Raw genomic sequence first — 26,960 nt, forward strand, 5'->3', positions numbered from 1 at the left:
CTGTGCTGACAGCTCAGAGCCCGGAGCCTGGAGCCTGCTTCGGGTTCTGTGTCTCCCTCTCTCTCTGCCCCTCCCCCACTCACACTCTGTCTCTTTCTCTCAAAATAAATAAACATGATAAAAAATTTCTCAAAAAAAGATGGCCTAATCCACATGTCTGGGGCCTGGTCTGGGAGGCTGCAGCAGCTCCCCTTGATGGGACTGTCCAGTAGGGCAGTCAAACTTCATCCTCGGTGGTTCAGGGCTCCAAGATAAAAACAGACCCTGCCACGTCTCCGAAGGGCCAGACCCAAAATGTGCTCAGCTTTACGTCTGCCACATTCCACTGGCTGGCTAGATTCAAGTGTGAAGGATATATAAGGAACTTCTGATGGGAAGAGGGTGAGGTACATACATGTACAAGAACTGCTTCTTAGGAGGCAGTCCGCACTCTAGCCACAAATATTTACATCCTTCTTACATGAAAAATAAGCTCACCGCCTCCAGAGATCCCCAAAGACTCATCCAATCACAGGATAGGGTTATCAGAGTCAGATTCAATCATCTAAATCAGGTCCAAAGGTAGATGGGCCCCCGCCAATGGGTTCTCAGGTTAGAAACATATAGAGACATTTAAGAGCGGTGAGTCAAACTACCAGAAAGAAATAATTACAATTATATAAATTTATAAATATATATAAATTATAAATAACATACGTAAGCATAAATTATATAATTACATAAATACATAAGTAATTTTAAATGTATATGCACCCATAAAACAACTTCAAATTATAAAACAAAAAAAAGACAAGAAATTAAAGAAGAAATAGACAAATTCACAATTATAGAGGGAAACTTTAACATAATTCTCTTAGTAATTGACGGAAAATCAGAAAAAAAAAAGCTGTAGCTATATACTGACAATAAATATTTAGAGAAAGCTTTTAATGATATCACTTACAATAACACGAAAAATACATATCAACTATTTGGGAATAAGCCTAACAAAAAAATGTAACTTCTACAAGAAAGTTACTGACTCCTGGTTTTGGCTCAGGTCATGATTCCAGGGCTGTGGGACCAAGCCCCACGTTGGGCTCTTCACTGAGCGAGGAGCCTGCTTGAGATTCTCTCTCTCCCTCTGCCCTTTCCCCCGCTCCCGCGCTCTCACACACGCACGTGCTCTTGCTCTGTATCTCTGTCTCTCTGTCTCTCTCTCTCTCTCTCTCTCAAGTTAAAAAAAAAAAGGCAACAATTACGACACTGTGGTTCTGGCATGAGAATAAACAGACAACTGGACGAGAACAGAGTTTCCAGAAGCAGACCCGCATGGCTGTTTGTTTTACAAGGAGGTGAAATTGCATGGTGCTGTGGAAAGCTCGGATTTTCAATAAATTTGAGACCCAGGCAAAGCGGCCATCTGTAAGTGAATATGAACCCTTGCTTATACATAGACGTCAATTCCAATGATACTATGGATACAAAGTAAAAGTAAAAGAAATAAAGTTTCTAGAAAATAACTTGGGAGAATAGTTTCAAGAGCTTGGAGTAGACAACATTTCCTGGAAGGGACAGATAAAGCTCTGACCGTAAAGGAAGAGACTGCTAAATAGACCACCAGAGTTACAGCAGGGATTTGTCAAAGGCTCTATCGAAGCGTGACAGAGACAGGGAAAGACATTCGCAACACATTACCTGGAAAAAGGATCTATATCCAGCTTTAAAAGCCCCACAACACAGAATGAGAAAGACCGAAAAACTAGAAAAAGGGAGAAAGACTGGAAAAGAGATTTCACATTAAAAAGAATATCTAAATTGCCAATTAAATATGAAACATGCTCAGTTGCAAAATTCACCAGGGACACAACAATTGAAACCACACTGAGATCATCCCAGGAGAAGGGCTAAAATTTACAAGACTGTGTATAATACCAGTATCGGCAAGGATTTTAGAGGGACGAGAACTCACACACACAGGTTGACGGGGTGTGCATTAGCACAACCACCCTGGAAGGCAATTTAGCGGTGCCTTCTCAAAATATACGCAAGCCTTAGGAGCCGCAGACTCCACTCCTCGGGGTGTACCCAGTAGAAATGTGTGTGCACGCATGCACTGGGAGACCCGTCCAAGAATATACACAGCGGCGCTCTTTGTGTCCAAAAGCATGGGAAGCCTCCTGGCTCGCGTTGAGGTCCTGCTGGGCTGCCGTGGGTTAAACTCTGTTTACCCTTATGATGCTTCTCCTGTCTCCCAGCGCCGCAGGTCAGGGGGGGCATCACGTATGCAACGGGATATGCATTTGTCTGCGTGAAATTAAACGTCCCCTCAGGAGGACCGAGGTGCGGGCCCAGGGGGAGAAAAAAGGTGAGAAACGCTACTTGAAACGAAGAAAGTGGCATTCCTCATGCTACTAATGTCCTAGGGATCTTCGTTGACCAGTATGCCAGGATGGAAGCTTGACTTTTGCAAGTTATCAAAGCAATGCACCAACATAGTATTTGTCACTAATTATTAACATAGTGGTTGTTTATGACTCAAACAATATAGGGACGCCTGGGTGGCACCCGACTCTTGATTTCGACTCAGGTCATGGTGTCACGGTTGGTGGGATCGAGCCCCACGTTGGGCTCCGTGCTGACAGAGCAGAGCCTGCTTGGGATCCTCTCGCTCCTCTCTCTCTGCCCCTCCCCCATTGGCTCACGCTCTCTCTCAAAATAAACAAACATTTAAAAAAAATAAACAAAAAAAACAGTAAAGAAAGCCATAAAATGAAGTATTTCCTTTCCATCCACAGTTCTTATCAACACAACTACTATCTTAGGTATACTTTCCAGGAAAAAAAAAAAAACAGCGTATTTGTATCAGCTTGCACACACGTGTTCTATTTGTCACATCTACCCCGCTGGGACGATATTACGAGTACCAACCCACTCCTCGGCTCTCTCTTCCCACTCACCAGGGTGCTGCATGCCTCTCCATGTGGGCTGATCTCCTTCGTAACGGCTGCACTGCATCTTGCCGCAGACATGTACAGAATCTTCATCCACGGTCCCGTATTCATGACCTTTCACGTGCTTTCAGTGTTCTGGGCAGTTATGAACGACACCGCTGTAAACATTCTCTTAGACAATCTGCACATACTTCCCTTAAGGTAATTTCCCAGCCTTAGAGATGTGGGGTCACGGAGCCGTGTGTGTTTTTTTAAGCCTAGAATTTATTTTCTCACCCTGGTCATAGGGCAGGACATTCTGATTCTCAGTTAAAGAAGGGTAGTGCCACTTCCTTCTTTCTAATTCACTAGCACGACCTGCTCTTCGAAAAAGAACTTTCTCAGATGAGCTCCTCGGGGCTGCTGTGGAGCTGTGCTTCTCAAGAATCAAAACCAGCCCTGTTACTCCTGAGAAAAGCCCTCGTCTGGCCTCATCCCGGGGCAGGCCGGGCCTTCATGCTTCTGTGGGTGTCAGTGCTGGTCCTGGGTGAGTACAAGTGCCCAACGCGGGACCAAGGTGGGACGGGGACAGCCTCTCTCTCCACCCCGGGGCCGGCCCTTTCATGGGGCTCAGACGTTCTCTCCTGCGAGGGGAGACTGTTCTCGGGACTCCCCATCCAGCTCAGGGGTTTCTCCCTTGAGTCTGAAGCAGTGAAGGGAGCTGGGATAAACCTTCACCCTTACAGAGAAGGAAACCCGGTGACCACACGGTGAAGGATCTATTCGTTGTTTTTCTGCGATAAATCTTACTTCATGAAGTCCAGAAAATGTATTGTTTGCTTGTTCCTATTGCCTGATTCAGAGGAGACCTTCCTTGTTTCTCTGCAAAGGAGATCATCTATTGCTTGTATGACCAGCCCAGATCCTGGTCCTGGGCACGGAAGGGCACGGTTTCTAACACAGCGATGTCTCCTTCCCCTACACCATGGCAAACCCCGGCAGTGATGGGCAGATAAAGATCACAGCGGGAGGGGGACAGCAGGGCTCCAGAGGGAAGGCAGTGAGGCTCGGGGACAGCCTGGGGCACATAACATTCTTTCCCCCGGGGCTGACTGAAGTCTAACTGGCAAATAAAAACTGTACATGTTTAGGATGCAAAAGATGATGTTTTGACATACATCTATTGTTAAAATAATCACCACAACTGAGCTAATTAACATTTCTATCTTTTCACTTCACCTTTTGTGCGCGTGTGTGGTAAGAACTCACGGTCAGGATCTACTCTCCCTGCCAATTTCGAGTGTCTGTTCTTATTAACTATGGGCCCCGTGGTGTGCATTAGGTCTCCAGGATTTATTTATCTCGTAAGTGAAAGTTCATTTCCTTGGATCCACACCTCCCTGGCTCCCCCACCAGCTGGGAAATACCATTTTATTCTCTGCTTCTGTGAGTTCCAACTTCTTTGGACTCCACGTGAAAGTGAGGTCACACAGCATCCATCTTTCTGGGTCTGGCTTGTGTCACTTAGCGTTGTGTCCTCCAGATTCATCCATGCTGTTACAATGGCAAGATTTCCTTCTTTTTTGAGGCTGCGTAATACTCCATCATATATATACATATATGTCATATTTCCTTTATCCATTCCTTGGTTGGTGGACTTCCATACTCCTTGCTATGGAAACTTAGAATGTTTCCATATCCTGGCTATTGCAAAGAATGTGGCAGTGAACGTGGGAATGAACGCAGGTGTCTCTTCAAGATACTGGTAACATTTCCGGGCCACCTGGGTGGCTCCGTAGGTGAAGCACCCTCTCTCTCTCTGCCCCTCCCCCACTCTCTCTTTCTCTCTCAAAATAAATAAACTTAAGGAAAGAGATTTTTTTTAAAGGTACTGGTATCATTTCCTTTGGATATATATCCAGAAATGGGATTGCTGGATCGTATGATAGTTTTATTTTTAATTGTTTAAGGAATTTCCATACTGTTTTGCATAATGGCTATACTAAGTGCATTCTCACCAACACTGCACAAGGGTTTTCTTTTCTCCACTTCCTAACCAATGCTTGTTATCTTTTGTCTTCATGATAATAACCACTCTGACAGGTGTGATGTGATATCTCATTGTGGTTTTGATTTGCATTTCCCTGATGACTGAGTGATGTTGAGCATCTTTTCATGTACTTACTGGCCATTTGTATGTCTTCTATTGAGAATATCTGTTCAGGTCTTTACCTGTTTTTCAGTGAGGCTATTTGTTTTCTTGTTGATTTGTTAGAGTTCCTTATACATTGTAGATAGTAACTCCTTATCAGAATCATGACTTACAAATACTTTCTCCCATTCCATAGGTTACCTCTTCATGCAGTTGATGGTTTCCTTTGCTGTACAAAAGCTTTTTACTTAGATGCAACCCCATTTGTCTATTCTGGTTTTGTTCCCAAGTGCTTTGGGGGTCATATCTAAAAAATTGTGTCCCAGACCAATGTCAAGAAGCTTCCTACCTATGTTTTCTTCTGGCAGCTTCACAGTTTGGGGTCTTACATGTAAGTCATTAATATACTTTGAGTTATTTTTGTACAAATAAAAACAGCACAGTATACAAAAGAGACTATTCTTTCCCCATTGTGTGTTCTTAGCACTTTTGTTGAAGGTCAGTCAGCTGTAAATGTGTGGATTTTTTTCTGGGTCCTCGATTCTGTTCCATTGCTGTATATGTCCGCTTTTGTGCCAGTTGGGATGACTATATCTTTGTAATATGTTTTAAGTCAAGGAGTAGGTCTCGAGTTTTGTTTTTGTTCAGTATTGCATTGACTCTCAGTATCTTTTGTGGCTTCACACGAATTTTAGGGTCCTCTCTTCTATTTCTGTGAAAAATGCCATTGGAATTTTGAGAGGGATTGCATCAGATCTGTAGATCGCTTCGATAATGTGGTGTTTTAACATATTAATTGTCCCAAGCCGTAAACACAGGATGTCTTTACATTTATTTGTGTTTTCTTTCATTTCTTTCAATGTGTTATAGTTTTCAGTATAGAGATTCTTCGATTCCTTGGTTAAATTTAGTCCTAAATATTCTATGCTTGTTGATGCTAATGGAAGTGGGGTTGTTTTCCTGTTTTTTCAAATAGTTTGTTGCTAGTATACGGAAATGTAACTTTTTTCTGTACATTGACTGTGTGTCTTGCCACTGTACTGAATTGCTTATCAGTTCTAACAGTATTTTCGTGGAGTCCTGAGGGTTTTCTATATATAAGATAACCATCTGCAAACAGAGACCGTTTTACTTCTTCCTTTCTGGTTTGGACATCTTTTATTTCTTTTTCTTGCCTAATGATTCTGGCTAGGACTTCCAGGACTATAACAAATGTAAGTGGCAAGAGTGGGCGTTCTTGCCTTTTTCCTGAACTGAAAGGAAAAGCTTTTAGCTTTTCACCATTAACTGTGATGTTAGTTATAGGTTCATCTCTTATGGCTTTTACTACGTTGAGATCCTTTCCTTCTAGACATAATTTGTTGAGTTTTTTTTTTTAATCATGAAAACGTGTTGAATTTTGTGAAATGCTTTTTATACATCTATTGAGATGATCCTATGATTTTCAAAAAAATTTTTTAACATTTATTTTTGAGAGACTGAGACAGACAGAGCAGGCATGGGGGAGGGGCAGAGAGAGAGGGAGACATAGAATCGACGCGGGTTCCAGGCTCCGAGCTGTCAGCACAGAGCCCAACACGGTGCTTGAACTCAGGAACCTCATCTGCTCAGGTGAGATCATGACCTGATCAGAAGTCAGATGTTTAACCGACTGAGCCACCCAGGCGCCCCTAGATGATCTGATGATTTTTATCATCCATTCTGTTAACGTAGTGTATCACCTTTATTGCATTGCACACATTGGGTCATCCCAGGGGCAAATCTCACATGTTCCTTCTGTTTGCTAGCATTCCATTTTAGGATTGTTTTAAATCTATGTATATCAGAGATATTGGCCTGTAATTTTGTTTTCCTATAGAATGCTTATTTGGCTGACCTCACAAAGTGTGTTTGCAAGTATGTTCTCTCCTCTTCATTTTTTTTGGAGGCCTTTGAAATGGTTTGGAGTTAATTCTTTAAGTGTTTAGTAGAACTCACCAGTGAAGTCATCTGACTTCTTTGTTGGGGGGCGAGGGGTTGATTAACAATTAAATATCCTTACTTGTTATCGGTCTGTTCAGATTTTCTATCTCTTCAAGATCCATCCAGTCTTGGTAGATTGCATGTTTCTAGAACTTTATTGATTTCTTCTAAGTTATTCAATTTGTTGGGATATACTGTTCATAGGAGTCTTTTTTTAAATATTTCTGTGCTATCAGTTGCAATGCCTCCTCTCACTTCTGATTTTGAGTCTTCCCTTTTTCTTAGTCTACCTAAAGGTTTGTCAATTTACTTTATCTTTTGAAAACATAGCTCTTAGTTTTGTTTTCTTTTCTATTTTCTATCTTCTATTTATTTCTTCTCTAATTTTATTATTTCCTTTCTTCTGCCAACTTTGGGCTTCTCAAGGTATAAAGTTAGGGGTTTTTTTATTTTAGGGGTTTTTTTTATTTGAGAGCTTTATCTTTTTCTTGAAGTAGGAATTTATGACTATTAACTTCTTTCTCAGAATTGCTTTGCTATATCCCATAGGTTTTACAATGTGTTTCCATTTTTATTTCACTCAAGATAATTTCTGATTTCCCTTTAGATTTTTTCTTCGACCCATTGATTGTTCAAGAGTGTGTTGCTTCGCTTCCGTTATTTGTGAATTTTCCAGTCTCATCCTGTGAACGATTGCTAGTTTCATACCATTGTGGTCAGAAAACTCAATCCTCTCAAATCTGAGACTTGTTTTATAACCAAATACATAATCTGTGCTGGAGAATGTTTCATGACCACCTGAGAAGAATGTGTGTTCTGCTACTGTAGGATAGAATGTTCTGTATACATCCATCAGGTGTACATGTTAGATATGCAAACTCTCCGGTTTAGAATCTTGTACAAGCCTGCCATTTCCTTATTGATTTCCTGTCTGAATGATCTACGCACTGTTGAAAATGGGGTATTAAGGCCCTTACTACTATTGTATTATCACTATTCCTTATTTCAGTTCTCTTATTTGTCTTCTATATTTAGGTGCTTTCATATGGGGTGCATGTACATTTATGGTTGCATATCCTCCTAATTCCACTTTACCCCTGTATAGCGACTTTCTTTGTCTCTTGTTACAATTTTTGACTTAAAATCTGTTTTGTCTGATACAAGTAGAGTTGCTCCTGGTCTCTTTCAGTTACCATTTGCATGGAATATATTTTCCATCCTTTTACTTTGAGCCCATGTGTGCCCTTAAATGTAAAATGAATCTCTTGTAGGCAGCATACAGTTGGATTTTTTTATTCATTCAAATATCCCACGTTTTTTATTGGAAAATTTAATCCTTTTACATTAAAGGCAGTTATTGATGGGTAAGGACTTACTATTGCCATTTTGTTCATTGTTTTCCCACTATTTTGTAGTTCCTTTTTTTTCTTCCTTCTCCTACTATCTTCCTTTGTGATTTGATGATTTTTTTTTTTGTAGTGGTATGCTTTAACTTCTCTTTTTATCTTTTGTGTAATCTACTATAGTTTTTTTTTTCTCTTTGTGATTTCCTTGTGATTTTTTTCTTTGTGAGGCTTATATTAAACATAACAGTCAATTAAGCTAAGAAATTTATTTCTATCACATATAAAAACTCTACACTTTTTCTTCTCCCTCCCCACATTTAGTTATTAATGTCACAATCTCCTTGTTTTTATATTCTGCATACATTAACAAATGATTGTAGCTATCGTCATTTGTAATACTTTTGTCTTTTTAAATTTATGGTACAGTTAAAAGTGATTATATATCACCACACAGTATGCTATCGTCTGAATATATGCATCCCCAAATATTCATACGTTAAAATTCTGACCTGTCAGGTGGTAGTTTTAGGAGATGGTGAGGTCTTGAGAGGTGATTAAGTCTTTAGGGCTTTGCAAGGCAATGAGACTAGTACCCTTATAAAAGAGACCATAGAGAGCTCTCTCACCCTTCTGCCGCGTTACATGAGAAGATGGCTATCTATGACAAAGCAGGCCCTCACCAGAGATGAATCTGCTGGTGCCTTAATACTGGACTTTCCAGCCTGCAGAACTGTGAGAAATACATTTCTCTTGTTTATAAGCCACCCACGATGGTATTTTTTGTCATAGCAGACTGAATGCACTAAGGTACCATATTTAGAGGATTCTGAATTGGACTATACATTTACCTTCACCAGGGAGTGTGTGTTTTTATGTTCCTAATTAGTGTCCTTGCTTTAGTGCCCTTGAGGAACTCTTTTGCTTTTCTTATAAGGCAGGTCTAGTGGTGGTGAATTCCCCCCAGCTTTCGTCTCAGAAAGTTTTTTTTTAATGTTATTTATTTTTGAGAGAAAGAGCATGAATGGGGGAGGGGCAGAGAGAGAAAGGGAGACAGAGAATCCCAAGTAGGCTCTGAGTTGTCAGTGTAGAGCCCAACGCAGGGCTCAAACTCACAAACTGCAAGATCATCACCTGAGCAGAAGTCAGATGATTAACCAGCTGAGCCACCCAGGAGCCCCTGTCTTGGAAAGTCTTTATCTCTCCTTCATTTTGTTGGGTATAGTATTTCGACTGGCAGTTTTTTTTTTTTCTTTCAGTGTTTCGAATATATGACCCCACTCTACCCTGGCCTATGATATTGCTAAAGAAATCCACTATAAATCTTACGGGGGGGTTCTTTGTATGAGACTCTTTGATGCATTGTTTTTCTCTTACTGATTTCAAAATTCTCCTTGTCTTTGACTTTTGAGAATTTGAGTATAACGTGCCTCAGTTTAGACCTTTTGATGTTCAGCCTGTAGGGGTTATTTGGGAACCATGAACCTAGATACAGATTTCCCTCCCCAGATTTGAGAAGTTCTTGGTCGTTATTTCTTTAAATAATCTTTCTGTTCTTGTTCTCTGCTCCTTCTGGGACTTCAGTGATAGGTACATTGATTCACTTATTGTTTTCCCAGAAGTCACCGAAGCTTTGTTCACTTTTTCATTTTTTCTTTTTCTTCTAACTGGGTAATTTCAAACAGCCTGTCTTCAAATTTGCTCATTCTTTCTCCTAAGTGACCAATTATGCTGTTGCCACTACTGAATTTTTCAGTTTGGTCATTGTATTCTTTAGTGCCAAGATTCCTGTTTGATTCTTTTTCATGTTTTCTATTTGTTAAACTTCTCATTTGGTTTGTGTATCGTTTTCCTGATTTCATTTAGTTGTGTCCTCTTATAGCTCACCGAGCTTCCTTAAGACTATTATTTTGAGTTCTGTGTCAAATAGTTCATGAATCTCCTTTTCTTTAGGGTCAGTTGCCGGAGCTTTATTCGTTTCCACTGATGTTGTCATATTTGCCTGACTTTTCATGATCAGTGCAACTCTGCATTGGTGTCTCTATTTAGAAGAGCTGATACCTTCACAGACTGGTTTTGGAAGGTAAATACCTTCTGCGGCTTCCCTGGGGTTATAAGGCTGCCTCCAAGATATGGTTGAACAGAGCTGGAGCTGGATCTCACGGCTGTTGCTGGGTCCGCAGTTGGCGGTTCCATTGCCAGGGGTATGAACAGATCTCATTTCTGCTGGGTCCTTGAGTACTCTCCCACTGAGTTAGGCTGATTCCTAGATGGCCAAGACTGCCTCTAGACTGCAGCAGAATGGCACTGGAGCTGGGGTCACAGGACTACTTTGGCAACAACAGTTGGGTCTGAGCTCAGTGGGCCATGATGCTGGGGCGAAGAAGGGGATGGTTCCTCTCGAGTCTCTCGGCAATAGGATCTAGATGCAAGACCATGAACAAATGAGACCAGATTTGAGTCCCCAGAAAGACGAGGCAGCTCTAGGTCTGCAGGTGGGCTCATAGTCAGTGAGTCTTCTACCAGGGCATGTGCCCGCCTTTTCAAAGTGGTCCTCCTTGGTCTTGGGCTCCAATGGGATTGTGCAATCTCCTGCCCAGGTCCCAAAGCTTCCCCGCTTTTATCTATGGATGGCTGCCAAACATTTGCTTCTGTGGGAGACACAGGTTGGAGAACTCCTATTCCATCATCTCACTCGTGTCATTTTTTTTTAATTTTTTTTAATGTTTATTTATTTTTGAGACAGAGAGAGACAGAGCATGAATGGGAGAGGGTCAGAGAGAGAGGGAGACACAGAATCCGAAGCAGGCTCCAGGCTCTGAGCTGTCAGCACAGAGCCCGACGCGGGGCTCGAACTCACGGACCGTGAGATCATGACCTGAGCCGAAGTCGGACGCCCAACCGACTGAGCCACCCAGGCGCCCCTCGTGTCATTTTTCTAGTACACGGCACTAACTGCATCTGCGGGTGTGTTTCAGTCTCTATCAGTTCACACACACAAAGGGGGTTGTTTTTACCAACATTGAAAACCTTAGAATAAAATATTTATTCATGTATTTCACAAAAATTTTTAGTGACACGGATGCACAGCCCTGTACGGGGTGCTGAGAATGATGGGAAAGCATGGGAGGCAGCATTTCTGTGCTCAGAAAGCTCATGATCTAAAAGGGCCTCCAGGGGCGCCTGGGGGGGCTCAGTCGGTTAAGCATCCGACTCTCGATTTCGGCTCAGGTCATGACCTCACAGTTCAGGAGTTCAAGCCCTGTATCAGGCTCTGTGCTGACAGCACGGAGCCTGCTTGGGATTTTCTCTCTCCCTCTCTCTCTGCCCTTCTCCTGCTTGTGCTCTCTCAAAATAAATACACAATAAGTAAGTAAATAAATAAATAAGTAGGCCTCCAGCAAACCCAGTGTACAAGAAACATCCACCTAACAAGAGCCCAGTTAAATAAATGTCCAAAGTTACCGGCAGTGGTGCAAGCAAATACCACACTGCATGCCCAGGAGCTGGTAATGCCTTCAGGAGACAGACAGAGAGCAGGAGCTAGAGGAGGCAGACGTGCAGTGGGGCCCAGTGGCAGGAAAAAGCTGCACCAAACACTCCAGAAATAGAAGGACATCCCAACGTTGTGCCAACACAGAGGGACACGTTAGGGTGATGGCCTGGAGCACATGCTTTGGGGCCAAATAGCCCGTGTTCAGACAAATGGCCCCAAACTCCATTCTGCTGCCTACTGGCTACTTAAACCAGTTTACAGCCTGTAAAACAGGGATGATCCTAGAACGTCCTTCACAGAGATGTTGACAAGATCACCTAAAACACTACAGGTAAACATCTACCACGTAGAATATACTCGGGAAAATTTTAGCCACATTTAAAACAATACGAAATCCACGGTGACCAAGATACTTGGGCAATGGGAAATAATCCGCTGTTCTCTCTAAAGCTCGTAGGTCTGGATTACTTCTCCCCGCCAGCCTCATGTGAGACAGACAGTACCGCTTGCTCACTGCTGGATCTCCTCTGTCCTATCCAGGCCCTGGCACATAGTCGGCATCTTAAAATTTGCTGAATAGGGGCGCCTGGGTGGCTCAGTCGGTTGAGCGACCGACTTTGGCTCAGGTTTGTGAGTTTGAGCCCCGCGTCGGGCTCTGTGCTGACGGCTCGGAGCCTCGAGCCTGCTTCCGATTCTGTGTCTCCCTCTCTCTCTGCCCCTCCCCCACTCAAGCTCTGTCTCTGTCTCAGAAATGAAATACGCATTAAAAAAAATTTTTTTTAATTTGTTGAATAAACGAACGGTCCCTCATCTGGAGTGTCTAGGCAGTTTACAACTTTGCCTCCTCTGTCTTCCTGTTACCCATTTCTCAAACCTGTACCTCCTACCTCTATTCACTTAGTTACTTAATTCATTACTTAATAAATACACATTCAATATTTACGCAATGTCTCTTAAATGCCAGGCACTGTTGTAGATCCAGGAGGGCATATAACAAACCTAAGAAGCCCCTGCTCTTACAGAACGTCTATTCTAGAGGTGGGAAAGTAAACAAGCAAATAATCTGGGATAAACACTCTGAAGAAAAGTAAACATCATCATCTCTCGCCCCTGCCTTCTCATCAGCCTCTCTGCTTCACGTCCGGTCTCTCGGACGTCTACCCACCGTCATAATGCTCCATCGAAGTTACAAATGCTAACCCGACCGTTCTCCTACTTGAAGCCTTTCCATGGCTCCCTGTTGATGATGGGAACACTGCAGCTTTTAGAAGAAAACCACAGCTACTTACCAGCCATGACGTGAGCCCTGCATGCCTCTCCGACCCGACTCCTCCTCACTCCCCTCCTTCCAGAACTCCGTCTCAGCCCCCCTCAACACCAGTGCTACTTCTCCACTTCTGTGCCCTTGCTGCCTTTCTTACCTTCTCCGCCATGTCTTGCCAGGTACAGACACCCTTGCCTGGCTGACTCCTGTTTTCATTCAGTTTTCTCAAGGATCACTCTTTCAGGTACGTGTCACAGCCCATCCCCCTCACCACACACACACACACACACACACACACACACACACACACTGGCCCCGCTGGCCCTTCCGCCCTCAAGACGCCCGTGTGTGTTTCTACTACTGAACTTCCATTCCGCACTACGTTATTTTGCTTCGCGCTTCTGCTCCCCCAGCCGTCAACTCCTTGCCAGCAGGTACCGTTTTTTTTTTTTTATTCATCTTAGAAGTCCAAGGAGAAGGAGACATTTGACAAGTGTCTGTTAAGTTTTTTTTAATGAATTTCTATTGAAAGAAATAATAAAATGAACAGAAAACAACAGCCATGACTTTTGAAAAACCGAAGAATCCTTGCTCTGTGTTCATCTCTGGCTAATTTATTTATTTTGCAGCTCCTGTCCGTGGAAAATCTGGTGAGTTCTCGTCTCTTTTGCTCTTTGGGTGTCCCTGGATAAGAATGTCTCCCTAAAAAACACGAGGTGCTTGCAATGTCTGTCTGAGGGTCTCCAATAGCTCCTGTTCTTGCCGAGACCAGAAGGGATGTGAAAGTGTCACGTGCTCCACTGGCATCACCCAAGGGCCAGGACGGCCACACGCCCCGCCCACCCACCCCCCCCCCCCACCTCTCCCTGGAAGAACTAAGAAATGCACAAGCGGCTCTTGGCCTCTGGTAGACCCTGAACTTAACCCTACCACAGATGGAACCCACTTGACCATGCAGGACGTCCTCAACTCCACGGCAAACGTGCAGGGCTTGGGATAAGGTTTTCTCCCGTCAGCAAGCTCGAAAAACGTCTCTGTAAGCATCGCACTGTGAAGACACGAGCAGGAATACTACGTTCTCTACACGTTTAGAAGTAGAATCCTGCAGGAAATGTTCCTCCTCCAGAAGAACATCCAGCAACCAGGCCCTCAAAAAGAAGAAATGCACCCAAAATAGGAATTGGGGGAGAAGACATATTATCTGTGTCACACATTTTCTTAGTTCTGACTCCCACCACCATTCCCCTGGGTCAGAGAATGTCCTGGATATTTGAGGATTCGCGAACGGCAATACAACCTCTCTCCTTGCCCGAAATCAGCTGCCCCGGGATTTCATCCTTGTCTGGCTCACTTCTGGATTCCAGCAAACGACCTGTCTGTTCCTTGCTCTGCCACAATCAGCTGTGACAAGAGTCTCGGGGCATCTGAAACATCATCTGTGACACGAAGGTGCTAGACAAGTTAATCTCTCAAGCTTTACTCAGTGCCAAAGCCTTCGGAAAATAGGATTTATCCCGTGAGAGAAAGTGCACACCTGTGACGTGCACAGCTCCCTGGGAGGTCCCCATGAGTCGGTGGACGTGATGAAGCAGGAGGGCAGGGGCGGCCTTCTCTAGCGCCCGTAAAAGCCAACTGGCCATTGATCCCACTGACATTCGGCGATGAACCCCACTGCTTATACTGTCGGCGTGAAATCATTTCCCTCGTTGCCATCCCCTGGGGGCTCCAGTCCACAAACAGCCGTGAGCAACCACTGACCCTCCCGGGGGGCTTTCCTGGGGATCTCCCCCAAGCCTGGTCCTCGGGTCCGTCCCACACAGACGGCCGCGGCGGGGACCACAGGCGTCCCCATCTCAGGCTCTGTCTCTCTCTTCCTCAGAAGCTGCGTCCAAACCCGTGATTTCCCTCCATCCTCCATGGACCGTCGCCTTCAGAGGAGAGACAGTGACCCTGACTTGCAATGTATTTCACTTCCACGCTCCAGAGAAAATAAAACGGTTCCTTTGGTACCTCGAGGGTAGAATGCTACGCGAAACCCCAAGAAACACCCTGGAGGTCCGTGACTCCGGACAGTACAGATGCCAGACCCAGGACTCGCTCCCAAGTGACCATGTGAGCTTGACCTTTTCTTCAGGTGAGAAAAAAAGGAAAGAACACAAAGAAACCACAGTTTCTTTAGAAACCACACAGTTACCCAGAAGCTGCCTATATTTACAGGATAATAATCTATACAGATGAGACCCCGAGATTTGTTGCTCAGGTCAAAGAAAATTGGAGAAGCAAATTATTTGAATGGTTTCTGAATCTACGTATAGTTTTGGTTTTTTTAATTTTTTTAATGTTTTATTTTTTATTTCTGAAAGCGAGACAGAGTGAGAGCAGGGGAGGGGCAGAGAGAGAGGGAGACACAGAATCCGAAGCAGGATCCGGGCTCTGAGCTGTCAGCAAAGAGACCGACGCAGGGCCTGAACTCACAAACTGTGAGATCACAACCTGGGCTGAAGTTGGACGCTCAGCTGACTGAGCCACCCAGGCACCCCACATGTGTAGTTTCAAACTTATAAAATTTATTTTGAATAATAAGCAGCATGAGGATTTTTCAGATGGATAGGCAGACAGAGGTACAGCTGACCCATGAATGCCACAGGGTTGAAATGCATGGGTCCCCTTCCCAGCAGACTTTCTACAGGACAGGACTGTAAATGTATTTTCTCTTCCTGAAGACTTTCTTAATAACATTTCCCTCCAGTTTACTTCCTTACAACAATACGGTCTATGATACAGAGAACACGCAAAATACATGTTAATGTCACAAAATGCATAATACTCAGATTTTCCACTGCACGGGGGGGTCGGTGCCCTACCCCCATGTTGTGCAAGGGTATAATGTATACAGACAACAAGAAAAAAAGAAGAAACATTTCTCTTTTTCCCTGTGTCCTAAAGCCACCTGTTTTTGGTTTTTGTTTTTTTATGTAAAGAGATTCTGATTTATTTTGGTGTAATTTCCTTCTGAATTAAAAAGAAAAAGAGAGAGAATCCCAAGCAGGCTCTGCCCCGCCAGCACAGAGCCCAACACAGGGCTCGATCTCACCAACCGTGAGATCATGACCTGAGTGAGATCGGGAGTCTGATGCTTAACTGACTGAGCCACCCAGGCACCCCAGAAAGAATAATAAATAAAGCCACCTGTTTGAATTCGAAGCAGGTTATGATGTTCTCTGATTTCATGAACAAGGAAGCAGTATGGTAACAAGGAGAAAATAAGATGCTTATCCTCTCTGAGCTGGCAATTCCCCTCTTAAGAATTTACCTACTGGAGGGGCACCTGGGTGGCTCAGGCAGTTAAGCCGCCGACTTCAGTTCAGGTCATGATCTTACGGTTCGCGGGTTCGAGCCCCGCGTCGGGCTCTGTGCTGACAGCTGGGAGCCTGGAGCCTGCTTCGGATTCTGCGTCTCCCTCTCTCGGGTCCTCCCCCGCTCACACTCTGTCTCTCTCTGCTTCAAAAATAAATATTAAAAAAAAAAAAAAAAAGAATTTACCTACTGGAATCATAGACACACTCCCCCCAAACCGAAGGACGCTGAACGGTCAAGAAAAGCAAGCTCACTAAGTAAATTACATGGCATCGCACTGAAGGGAAACTTTGCAGCCGTTAGCAGCCAGGTTCGGTAGCGAGACTGACGGCCTAGAGAAGGGTTCATAGCAGAGCAGGTTGTCAAAGACACAAACATTGCTGCAGTTTCATAAAGAGAGCACGGCAGACTCGCACGTACGTGCCCACGGAAAAGGGCACCCGACACGTGCACGTCCACATCTGGGCCGCGAGGCGGGAAGGGATCTGTACTTGCATTTCTGCTTTCCGAGTCTTCTCAGGACACGTGTTCACTCTAAAATCAGAATAAAAGCGGACTGTAGTTATTTTATGCGTTCTTTTCCCCCATCCCAATCCTAGAAAATCCGTTGGGGACACTAATCAAGAGAAGGCACCGAGTGACCAGGCTCGCGTTGTCTTGCAGAGAACCTGATCCTGCAGGCTCCCCCCTTCGTGTTTGAAGGCGACTCTGTGGTTCTGAGATGCCGAGCAAATGCAGAAATCACTCTGGATACCATGACACTGCACAGGCAGGGCGAGGTCCTGAGCGTCTCTGATGAAAGTTCCGACTTCCGCATCGAGCAAGCAAGTCTCAGAGATAACGGAGACTATCACTGTTCCGGATTTAAGAATGGCTGCTGTTCCTACTTTTCCAACACGATCAACATCAAAGTCCGAGGTAAAGCCTTCGTTATCTGCGAGACGGGCTTGCTGAAAGGACGCTCCCTGAGGCAGCAGAGGGTGAGAAGGGTGGGCTGGGATACCCCCGCACCTCAGGGCTCACTCCTGCAAGATTCGGAGGAAGCGCAGGAGTGCTTTGAGCTGAAGGGGGTTGCGGATGGAAAGCGGCCTCCCCCCTGCCTGCCGTGCACCTTCCGCGGCTGCTGCAGACGGGCTGTGTTTCTCTCCAGAGCAGTTCCGGGCCTCACTGCTCTGGGGACCGCTGTGATCCTTCTCTAGAGCTGTTTCCACGTCCCGTGCTGACAGCCAGCCTCTCACCGAGCGTCTCTGGGAAGTCAGTGACCCTGACCTGCAAGACCCAGCTCCCTCCGCTGAGGTCAGACGTCAAACTCTGGTTCCGCTTCTTCAAAGACGACCACATGCTGCAGTTGGGCTTGGAAAGCTTTCTGAAAATCTCGACCCTCACCACGAGGAGCAGAAACCCGCCGTATTACTGGTGCGAGGCCCAGAGAGGGTCTTCCGGCGTCTGCAAACAGAGCCAGAAATCTCAGCTACGCGTGCAGGGTGAGTGTCAGCGGGTTCTGATCCGCCAGGACCTGGGGATGGGGCAGGAGCCAGGCGGAGCGGCACATCAGTGCTTGATTGTCCTGCTGGTCGACTGGAGCCCAGCCCCTCCGGCTTCTTCGGGCCTTGTACTGCCTCCCAACCAATCTCTTGCCTTACCCGCTTCCTGCCTCCTCCCCAAGTCACCTGCGTGGGTCTGCTCAGGCTGCATGGCCTGCACGCAGAAGTGCATTCTCTCACAGCCCTGGGGACTACGAGTCCAAGATCAAGGAGCAGTATGTTGGTGTCTCAAGAGAGCTCTTTCCATCCTGCAGCTGGCCAGCTTCTCGCCGAGTCCTAACTGGGCTTCTCACCGAGTCCTAACAGAGCCCCGATCTGACCTGATTAGGGCCCCACCTATAGCCTCCTTTAACTTGAATTACTTCCTCAAAGACCCCGTCTCCAAATACAGCCACCTCTGGGGTTAGGGCTTCCACACAGGCATTTTGGAGGAACACGGTGCAGCCAGTGACATCCTGATGTCTCTGCTGTCTCCCACATCTCTGAACAAGAGTCTCTCTCTGTCTATCGTGGGCCTCGTGCTCTGTCCAGCCCAGGACCATCACGCCCTTCAATGTGTCCACAGCGTCTCTTCCCTCCCTCCCTCGTTCTCTCTCCCTCCCTCCCTGTTTGTCTCCATCTCTCTTTCTCCCAGGGATGCAGAAGTATCTCTCCCCAATTAGCAGTTAATTTTTGACAATAACCAACACACACATCCTCGTAGCATACAGAGATGGGTAATAACATCGCAGCCACTCCAGAGATGTAGTCGGGGGTGAGGAGGACCCCCGAAACCACCACTCCTTGACCAGGGCACTCAAGGCCCTTAGGGAAGTCATGGCTGCCTAACCCAGCCCGGCCTAAGGAGACTCTTCATTCAGCACTGGGCCAGTACTCAGCAGGCAGACCCCAGTCCTGGCGTCTGGAAACACACAGGCCTCCCATCCTCTCCCCGACCCTGTTCTCTCCAAGGGAAACAGAGGGGGTCAGGATGGATGCGGGGAGAGTGCGGGGACAGAGGAGGGGGTCCTGGAACAGTGTGTGAATCTGGAAGGGATGAAGGGTGGTGCACTGAGCCCAGCCCCAGCGAGTGGAGAAGCGGAGAACAGGGACTGAGCGGAAGACCCCAGGGCTTGGGCAGGTGGGGGCAGCCCTTCCACGGTCACAGGCAGAAGGAAGGAACAGGGAGGGGTAAAAGAAGGGACTTCTTCCACCAGAGCATCATCTATCCTGGAAAACGGGAGTGGGGTCACCTCAAGGGGGGCGGATGGGGAGAAGGGGGCGCGTGGAAGGCAGGGGCTGAAGCCCGGCCAGCACCGGAAACGTGCAGAGAGCAGGCCCAGCACCCGCTGACTGAAGATTCTTTCCCTCAGTCCCTGTGTCTCGTCCTGTCCTCACCCTCAGCCCCCATGGGGCCTCGGTTCCTGAAGGATATACAGTGACGCTTACCTGTAAAGCCGAGAGTGGCTCCTTCCCAATCTTGTACCAGTTCCTTCGCGAAGAAGTCGTCATCCAGAAGATGGAGCCCACTCGGAGCATGAAGTCCGTCATGTCTCTGAGGGCAGAGCATTCTGGAAACTACTACTGCACCGCGGACAACGGCCTGGGTGCCCAACGCAGCCTGCCCGTGTACCTCACCGTGACTGGTAAGTCCTGGGCTTGCGGCCCTCCATCCTCGGCCTCCTTCCCCCAGCCCTCCGGGGGTGCGCTCCCGCCTCCAAGGCCCACCGATGTTCCCGGGGACAGCTGCCTGCCTCTCTGCGCCTGGTCGATGGCACAGTGCAGGCTCCCTCAGAGCCCGGGACGTCCGCACCGCAGCCCCCCTCCCGGCCCCACCCGAGGAGCCCGGTGCTTTCTCGTGCCCACCCCTCGTCCTGCGAGGCCCCATCCTCGCACGTGCTCTCAGTAACTGCAGAATCAGTCCCCGGGGCCCAGAGGTGACGTCAATTATTGATCACCACACACCTTGATCCCTTGGCTCTCGAACGTCACGTATGGATCCCAGCGGGGTACAGAGCCACCAAAGGTACTCAGCCCGCGCGGCGCGATCAGCGTTTCCTCCGCGGGCCCCGGGGAGCAGGAGTGCAGGGGAGAGCGAGTCTGGGGGGCACGGATGACCCCCCCCCCCGCCCGATGGCCTTAAGGCCCCCAAGGTGACAAAGGCGAGTGTCGAAAAAGTTACGAACCTACCCGGTTTCTGCGGAGCCTCGAGTCTCTGCGTTGTACCGTCGACGCAGAACGAGTTCCGGGCGCACCTTTGGGGGCGGGGATGTACTCATGCGCAGTCCGGTCCCGGCGCAGGACCCGCGCAGCCTCAGTTTCCGCTTCTGGAGAAAACACACAACCAGGCTGGCGACGAGCCAGAGTGCAGCCGCTCCCGCAGCTCCTGCGCAGAAGGTCGTACGGAACTCGGCCAGGGAGCCCCGACGGAGGCATCGGACCAGGAGGGCAGGGGCTCCGCGCTGCGAACACCCAGAGGCCCGAGGACATCGGGCAGTGACGTCACCGCAAGCGCCCGCCGCGGCGGAAGTGCCTACGTGACGGCGCATGCGCTCGGCTAGCGCTGCGCCGCGGGGTGCGAGCCGTCTGCAGAGGCCTGAGGCGAGCCGGGCCCGGCCTTGCGCACGGTTCTGGGGGCGACCGGCGGGTGTGGACCGGCACCCCGGCCAGCCCCGGGCCGAGGCCCACGAGTACCTGCGGGCCGTGGGGGCAAGGGGGCGCCCCGATCTGCACTGCCGGGGACAGGACTCGAGGAGAGCTCACGGGGGAGCTGAGGGCTGGGAGAGAGCCTGGGACCCGGGCGGAGGCAGGCCTCGAAGGACCCGCAGCGGAAACGAGGGACCCGTCCAGGACCCGGCGGGAGGCTGGCGGTGCAGAGTGCAGCGAGCGTGGAAGGGCCGAGGGGCGGAGGACGGGCGGCAGGAGGCCTCAGACCCATGCTCAGGGCTTGGGCCTTATTCCAAAGGGAGCACCGGACTCCGCGATCGGGACTCACACCGGAGAGATCACTCGGGCCACCGGGGTGACGAATGGATGGCAGAAAAGAGAAGAGCCCGCCCTGGGAGCCACCAGGAGCAGAGCAGGGGCTCCAGAAGAGAGGCCAGACAGGACCTCAGGCCAGCCCCGCCGAAGGGGAAGGGCCCTGAGCACCGTGGCTCGTGGGAGGAGGCGCCGTGACCCAGAAACCGCAGAAACCAAGGGAAGAACGTATTTGAAGCAGAAGATGTGGCCACTTCAGACAAAGCAGAGCTGCCAGCTGATGAGAGACAAGAACTGAGTCACCTCCCTTGGGTTCAGCCACAAAGCGCTGCATGCAAAAGCAGGAGACGCAGAGGAGAAAAGGGAGTCTGGGTGTGACCGCTGCCTCGCTTACCAGCTGCGCGGTTGACTGCTTTGGGCTTCAGTTTCCTCTTCTGTAAGATAGGGGCAGTAATAGCACCTGCCCCATTGGCTTGTTTGATAATTAGTGCCTGCATGCATGTGTTTACAAATTATACACGACAGACACCCGTACAGCAGATGCAGATGTGACAGCGCTATATCCTCATTATAATCACAAAGGCGGAAGATCAACGTTATAGATTGGTGGCGATAAGGCAAAAAAAAGCAGGTTTTCACAGACAAAAACAGGAGTGTGAGGCAAAGAAATGGAGACAGGAAATGTAGGCCCCTTCGCTCAGAAATCCGTCCACAGGAGAAAGGGGTGACGGGGAAGAGGACACAGAGATGCGGAAGGTTTTCTGTGGTTGATTTTTTAAATTTTTTAAAGTTTATCTATTTATTTTGAGAGCAAGCCGGGGAGAGGCAGAGAGAGAGGATCCCAAGCAGGCTTCATCAGCACGGAGCCCAGCATGGGCCTCGAACCCATGAACCATGAGATCGTGACCTGAGCCGAAACAAAGAGTTGGGCGCTTAACCAACCGAGTCACCCGAGCGCCCCGTGCTTTGCTGATTTTCTAATGTGGAGAGGATTAAATACGTCTACATGGGGTTTGGAAGAAGCCGGTGGAGCCAGAGAACCTGTATGTGGGACAGAGGCAGGTGGAGAAGGAGGAGGCTTCGTCTGGGGTGGGCAGGTGGGGGCAGCTCTTCCAGGGCCACAGGAAGGAACAGGGAGGGGTAAAAGAAGGGACTTCCTCCACAAGAGCGTCATTTACACCGGAAAACAGGAGTGGGGTCACCTCAAGGGGGGCGGATGGGGAGAAGGGGGCGCGTGGAAGGCAGGGGCTGAAGCCTGGCCAGCACCGGAAATGCGCAGGGAGGAGGCCCAGCACCCGCTGACTGAAGATTCTTTCCCTCAGTCCCCATGTCTCGTCCCGTCCTCACCCTCAGCCCCCATGGGGCCTCGGTTCCTGAAGGATATACAGTGACGCTTACCTGTAAAGCCGAGAGAGGTTCGCCTCGCATCCTGTACAAGTTTTATCACGAGAATATCAGCCTGGGGAGCAGGTCGGTCCTGTCTGCAGGAGGAGTGTCCCTCCGTGTCACTGTGACGGTGCAGGACTCTGGGAACTACTTCTGTACCGCTGACAATGGCTTCGGGCCCCAGCGCAGTGAGGCCAAGAGCCTCTCTGTCAAAGGTAAGCCCTGCATTCTTGTCAGCCACTCGTCTCTGTTTTGCCAGTGTTACAGAAGAGGAAACTGAGGCCCGATGCGACAAGTGGCGAGGCAGCCGTCACACCCAGACTCCCTTCTCCTTTGTGTCTTCTGCTTTTGCATGCGGCGTTTTGTGGCTGAGCCCCGGGGGCACTGACTCAGTCCTTGCCTCTCACAGGGTTCTTTCCTTTCAGAAGTCTGCACGGATCTCCTCGCAGTCTCCACCTCCCCAACCTGGCGCCCCTGGCAGCCAGCTGTGGGCCTCGGCCCTCCCAGCCCTGGCTCAGCCTGACCCCTGGATAGCTCAAGGGACTCCCCAGCTTTTACCAGAGGAATGCACTCCCTCCGAGGTTTTCACATGTTCTGTAGATCCCGTCCCCAGGAGACTCTTTCTTAACCCAGTGCCCGGAAGCACTAACACTCAAGCGTGCACTTGGCTGCGAGCAGGGTCACGCAGCCAAGTAGCCGGCAAGCCCTCAACTGGTCCAGAGTTCCCAAGCCGTTGAAGCACTCACGGCAGGGTCAACGAGGGAAGGAGGAAGGGTTTTCTGGAGTTGCCGTGATCTTTTGCCTGAATCCGTGAAAATAAGTTTCATTTTATCGTATCCCATTTTTTAAGTTGTTGTTGAAATATGCCATACGTTCAGAAAAGCGCACAAATCAGACGCATACAGCTCATGGTGACCCATGTAACCACCCAAATAGGTGGCATCACGTTTGGAGTGAAGTTGCTTCTGTTTATACTTGGATCTTTGCTTCTTCGGGAGTGAAAGCCCAGTTGTTTGTGGGTTTGGCCGTTTTTTTGTTTTTAATTTTTTTAATGTTATTTATTTTTCAGAGAGAGAGAGAGAGGGACAGAGGGTGAGTGGGGGAGGGGCAGGGACAAGGAGACACGGAATCGGATGCAGGCTCCAGGCCCCAAGCTGTCAGCACAGACCCCGAGGCGGGGCCCGAACCCACGTAACCGTGAGATCATGACCTGAGCCGAAGTCAGACGCTCAACCCTCTGAGCCACCCAGGCGCCCCTGTTGGTTTATCTGTTTTTATGAGAAATAGAAGGATGATGGAAAAACCATGAGCAGGGTTCACCAGACCATTCTACGTCATGAGGAAACTGAGACCGGGTGTCCCCAGAGGGGAGGGTTGTTTCGTGTACGTCCAGGGAGCGAGAAAAACAAGACAACACTTGCAGGCACAAGGAAGAGCTGGGAGATCTCTCAGAAAATCACTTATTTCTCCAGAGCAGGTGATACTGGCCTGTGACGAGCTCAAAGCTCACTCTGCTCGCAGGCCACCAGCTATTTTCCTGTGTCCCCACCGTCACCCCTGCTGCCCCTAAGCGCCCTCCCTTCTCTCCACCTCGTGACCTCTGCCATGCCGGCATCAACTTCTCGGCTTCTGGCTGCGACTCCTTGCCGTGTATCTCAGCCTCTGCCCGGCCTCCAGGGCCGGGTGGCTCGAGCCAAGGCAGCGGTAGGACCGGGCGGGCAGCCAGGCCCCGGGGGCCGCAAGCCTTGCACTGCCCACCTCCAGCCCAACAAAAGCGTGGAGACGACACAGCACAAACTACGGTTCAGAAAATACTTGTTTTAGGGACCCGTGTGCACGGCAGGGACTCCGGGGTTTCCTAGAAAGAGCCAGCATACTTGAAAACACTTGGGTCGTCCGATCTAAGTATGAGTCAGAAAATCTGAATTCTGGCTCTGGCTATGAAAATGTGGTTCGTAATTCGGGCAAAATGTGTAAACTGCCTTTGTCTTACTGTTTCCACCATATGCTGGAAGTCAGGCAAGATGGTGATTAGCATCCCTCCGAGCCCCAGAGAAGACAGCGGGGGCAGAGCGGGACGTGCTGCCGAGCTGGGCCCATGTGCCCGGCCCCCCGGGGGAGAGCGCCACCCGACGGCTTCACCGTCGCTCCCGGTGGCGCGAGGGGAGGCACCGCCAGGGCCATGGGAGTGGGCAGGAGTCGGAGCACGATTGCGGCTGGAGGCAGCAGCTGGTGAGTGTGTAAACTGGCAACGTGCTGGTCTTAGGAACACGTGAGTCCGGGTGGAGTTGTCTTATCTTTGAACAGACAGATCTGAAGGCTCTCTTGCTCCTGGACAACCTCTGTCTCAGCTCACAGAAATCACGAATGACCAAAGGCAGACATTCCCCCAACGTAAATTGTGGGGTCAAGAGATTAGTTAAGAAATTTAAGTGTCGTGAGACCCAGGCTCCAAAGCCGGAATGTAACCTACCTAGGAAAGGCCCCAGCCCTAAGGCGCCGTCCATCCCGTTACCACGTTTTATTTTCTTCTCAAATTTAGCAATGCCTCAAACTTCTTTATCTCCTGTTTCTTGCCTGCCTCCCTCAAAACCACATTGTAAGCTTCATAAGAACAGAGCCTTGTCACTCTGAGTCTCCGCCACATACCTGTGCCTACTTGGCACCTGGCACAGTGCAGGTCCTCAGTCGGCATTCATAAAACAATGAACAAAAAGCCTTTGAGGCAAGATGAGGAAGAGAACACTGATCTTTGCATCCACTCCTGCATGTGGGCAGAAGTTCATGAGCCCTAGATTCACAGACAACTGTCTGTGAGCTGGGAAGCTTCACTGTGAGCCAGGCAGATACTCTGACAAAACTATGTACTTTTTTAAGGGACTGTGCCCCAAAGAAACGACAAAGACAGTTTGCGGGAAGGTGTTCTGATAAGATATACCCATTTGGCATTGATCGCCAGCCCTGGGTCAACGAAACACACACAGACAACGCGTGCGCGCACGCGCGCACACACACACACACACACACACACACACACACACACACAGCATTCTCAAGCAGATACAAGACTCTGAATATACCTCCATCCATTGAAGGATTAGTTATAAGCAAAAAGAAGCAGAATGTGGGAGTTTTGCATTGATGCATTTGAAACTGTAAAAGGGGAAGAAGGGACACGTAATTCATAATACTTTTAAAAAGAATTGCCATAGGAAACAAAAAAAACCTCACAAATTCTTCTAACTATTCTCAATACAATTAAAGAAAATACGGACTCCAGGAAAAAAAAAAAACTGCAAAAAGGAACAAACAGGTTAAAGAAGACATGATAAGAAAACAGAAGACATTTTATAAATTAGCAGAGCTCAGAAGAAAAGCCAAAAAACCCCCAGAAAGCTCTCTTAGAAATGAAATCCAAGTTTGAAGCCTTAAGAACAGGATGTATCCTTCTGAAAACCGTTAATCAAAGGGAGAATTGGTTTGAGAAAACATGACAGAATGCAAAGTAGAAAAAGAGAAACGAAAGCAACAAAGTGTTTGAAATATGGAGACCAGTGAAGACCCCCGTGTGGAATGTCCCTAAGAGAGGAAACCAAACTGAAGAGAAAAAACAAAAGTCCAAGATGTAATAAAAAATTTTCCCAAAGTGAAGAAAATTGAATATGTAGATCGAAAGGCCTGGGTGGCTCAGCCGGTTGAGCGTCTGACTTCGGCTCAGGTCATGATCTCACGGTTCATGAGTTCAAGCCCTGCGTTGGGCTCTGTGCTGACAGCTCAGAGCCTGGAGCCTGTTTCGGCTTCTCTGCCCTCTCTCTGCCCCTCCCCCACTGTGTGTGTGTGTGTGTGTGTGTGTGTGTGTGTGTGTGTGTGTGTGTCTTAAAAATAAATAAACATTTAAAATTAAAAAAAAACATACTCTGATAAGGTTACTGAATTTCCAGGTTATATATGCACACGTGTGTACATGTGTGTGCATGTGTTTGTTGTGTGCACGTGCGTGTGTGTGCATGCACATGCATTGTGTGTGGGTGTGCGTGCACATGTGATCACGGCAAAAATAAATGAAATTGGTCATCTCAGAAAGAAAGATTATTAGATTGGTCTTAGACTTTGCACAGAAACCAATGCTGGGAGAGAAGAGTTATGTCCAGATTTGCTCGTTCGTTCTTTCTTTCTTTCTTTCTTTCTTTCTTTCTTTCTTTCTTTCTTTCTTTCTTTTTTAATTTACATCCAAATTAGCATGTAGTGCAACAATGATTTCAGGAGTAGATTCCTTAGTGCCCCTTACCCATTTAGCCCATCCCTCCTCCCATAACCCCTCCAGTAACCCTCAGTTTGTTCTCCATATTTATGAGTCTCTTCTGTTTTGTCCCCCTCCCTGTTTTTATATTATTTTTGTTTCCCTTCCCTTATGTTCCTCTGTTTTGTCTCTTAAAGTCCTCATATGAATGAAGTCATACGATTTTTGTCTTTCTCTAATTTCACTTAGCATAATACCCCCCCAGTTCCATCCACGTCGTTGCAGATGGCAAGATTTCATTCTTTTTGATTGCCGAGTAATCCTCCACATCTCCTTTATCCATTCA

General features: G+C 47.9%; 1 protein-coding gene and 1 long non-coding RNA gene across 3 annotated transcripts in view; one reads left to right on the plus strand and one right to left on the minus strand.

The window, feature by feature from the left end:
• Positions 1 to 3,292: 3,292 nt before the first annotated feature.
• FCRL5 (Fc receptor like 5) overlaps positions 3,293 to 26,960 on the plus strand; it is a 37,399-nt gene continuing 13,731 nt past the window's right edge. The window contains exons 1-7 of the mRNA XM_042975563.1: positions 3,293 to 3,459; positions 13,759 to 13,779; positions 15,009 to 15,263; positions 17,150 to 17,404; positions 17,686 to 17,970; positions 19,383 to 19,655; positions 22,311 to 22,589. Coding sequence (XP_042831497.1) covers positions 3,318 to 3,459; positions 13,759 to 13,779; positions 15,009 to 15,263; positions 17,150 to 17,404; positions 17,686 to 17,970; positions 19,383 to 19,655; positions 22,311 to 22,589 — 1,510 coding nt within the window. The 5' untranslated portion in view covers positions 3,293 to 3,317. The remainder of the gene's footprint in view (positions 3,460 to 13,758; positions 13,780 to 15,008; positions 15,264 to 17,149; positions 17,405 to 17,685; positions 17,971 to 19,382; positions 19,656 to 22,310; positions 22,590 to 26,960) is intronic.
• On the minus strand, positions 16,626 to 20,500 carry LOC122235746. 2 transcript variants are annotated; one of them, XR_006213771.1, is made up of 4 exons: positions 20,196 to 20,500; positions 19,459 to 19,564; positions 17,121 to 17,932; positions 16,626 to 17,020 (listed from the first exon to the last, which is right to left on the minus strand). It is a non-coding gene; the product is annotated as an uncharacterized LOC122235746 (long non-coding RNA). The 2 variants fall into 2 exon arrangements; XR_006213770.1 differs by lacking the exon at positions 20,196 to 20,500 and adding an exon at positions 19,975 to 20,147.

Source organism: Panthera tigris, chromosome F3 (assembly GCF_018350195.1).
Source record: "Panthera tigris isolate Pti1 chromosome F3, P.tigris_Pti1_mat1.1, whole genome shotgun sequence".
NCBI classification, from domain to species: Eukaryota; Metazoa; Chordata; class Mammalia; order Carnivora; family Felidae; genus Panthera; species Panthera tigris.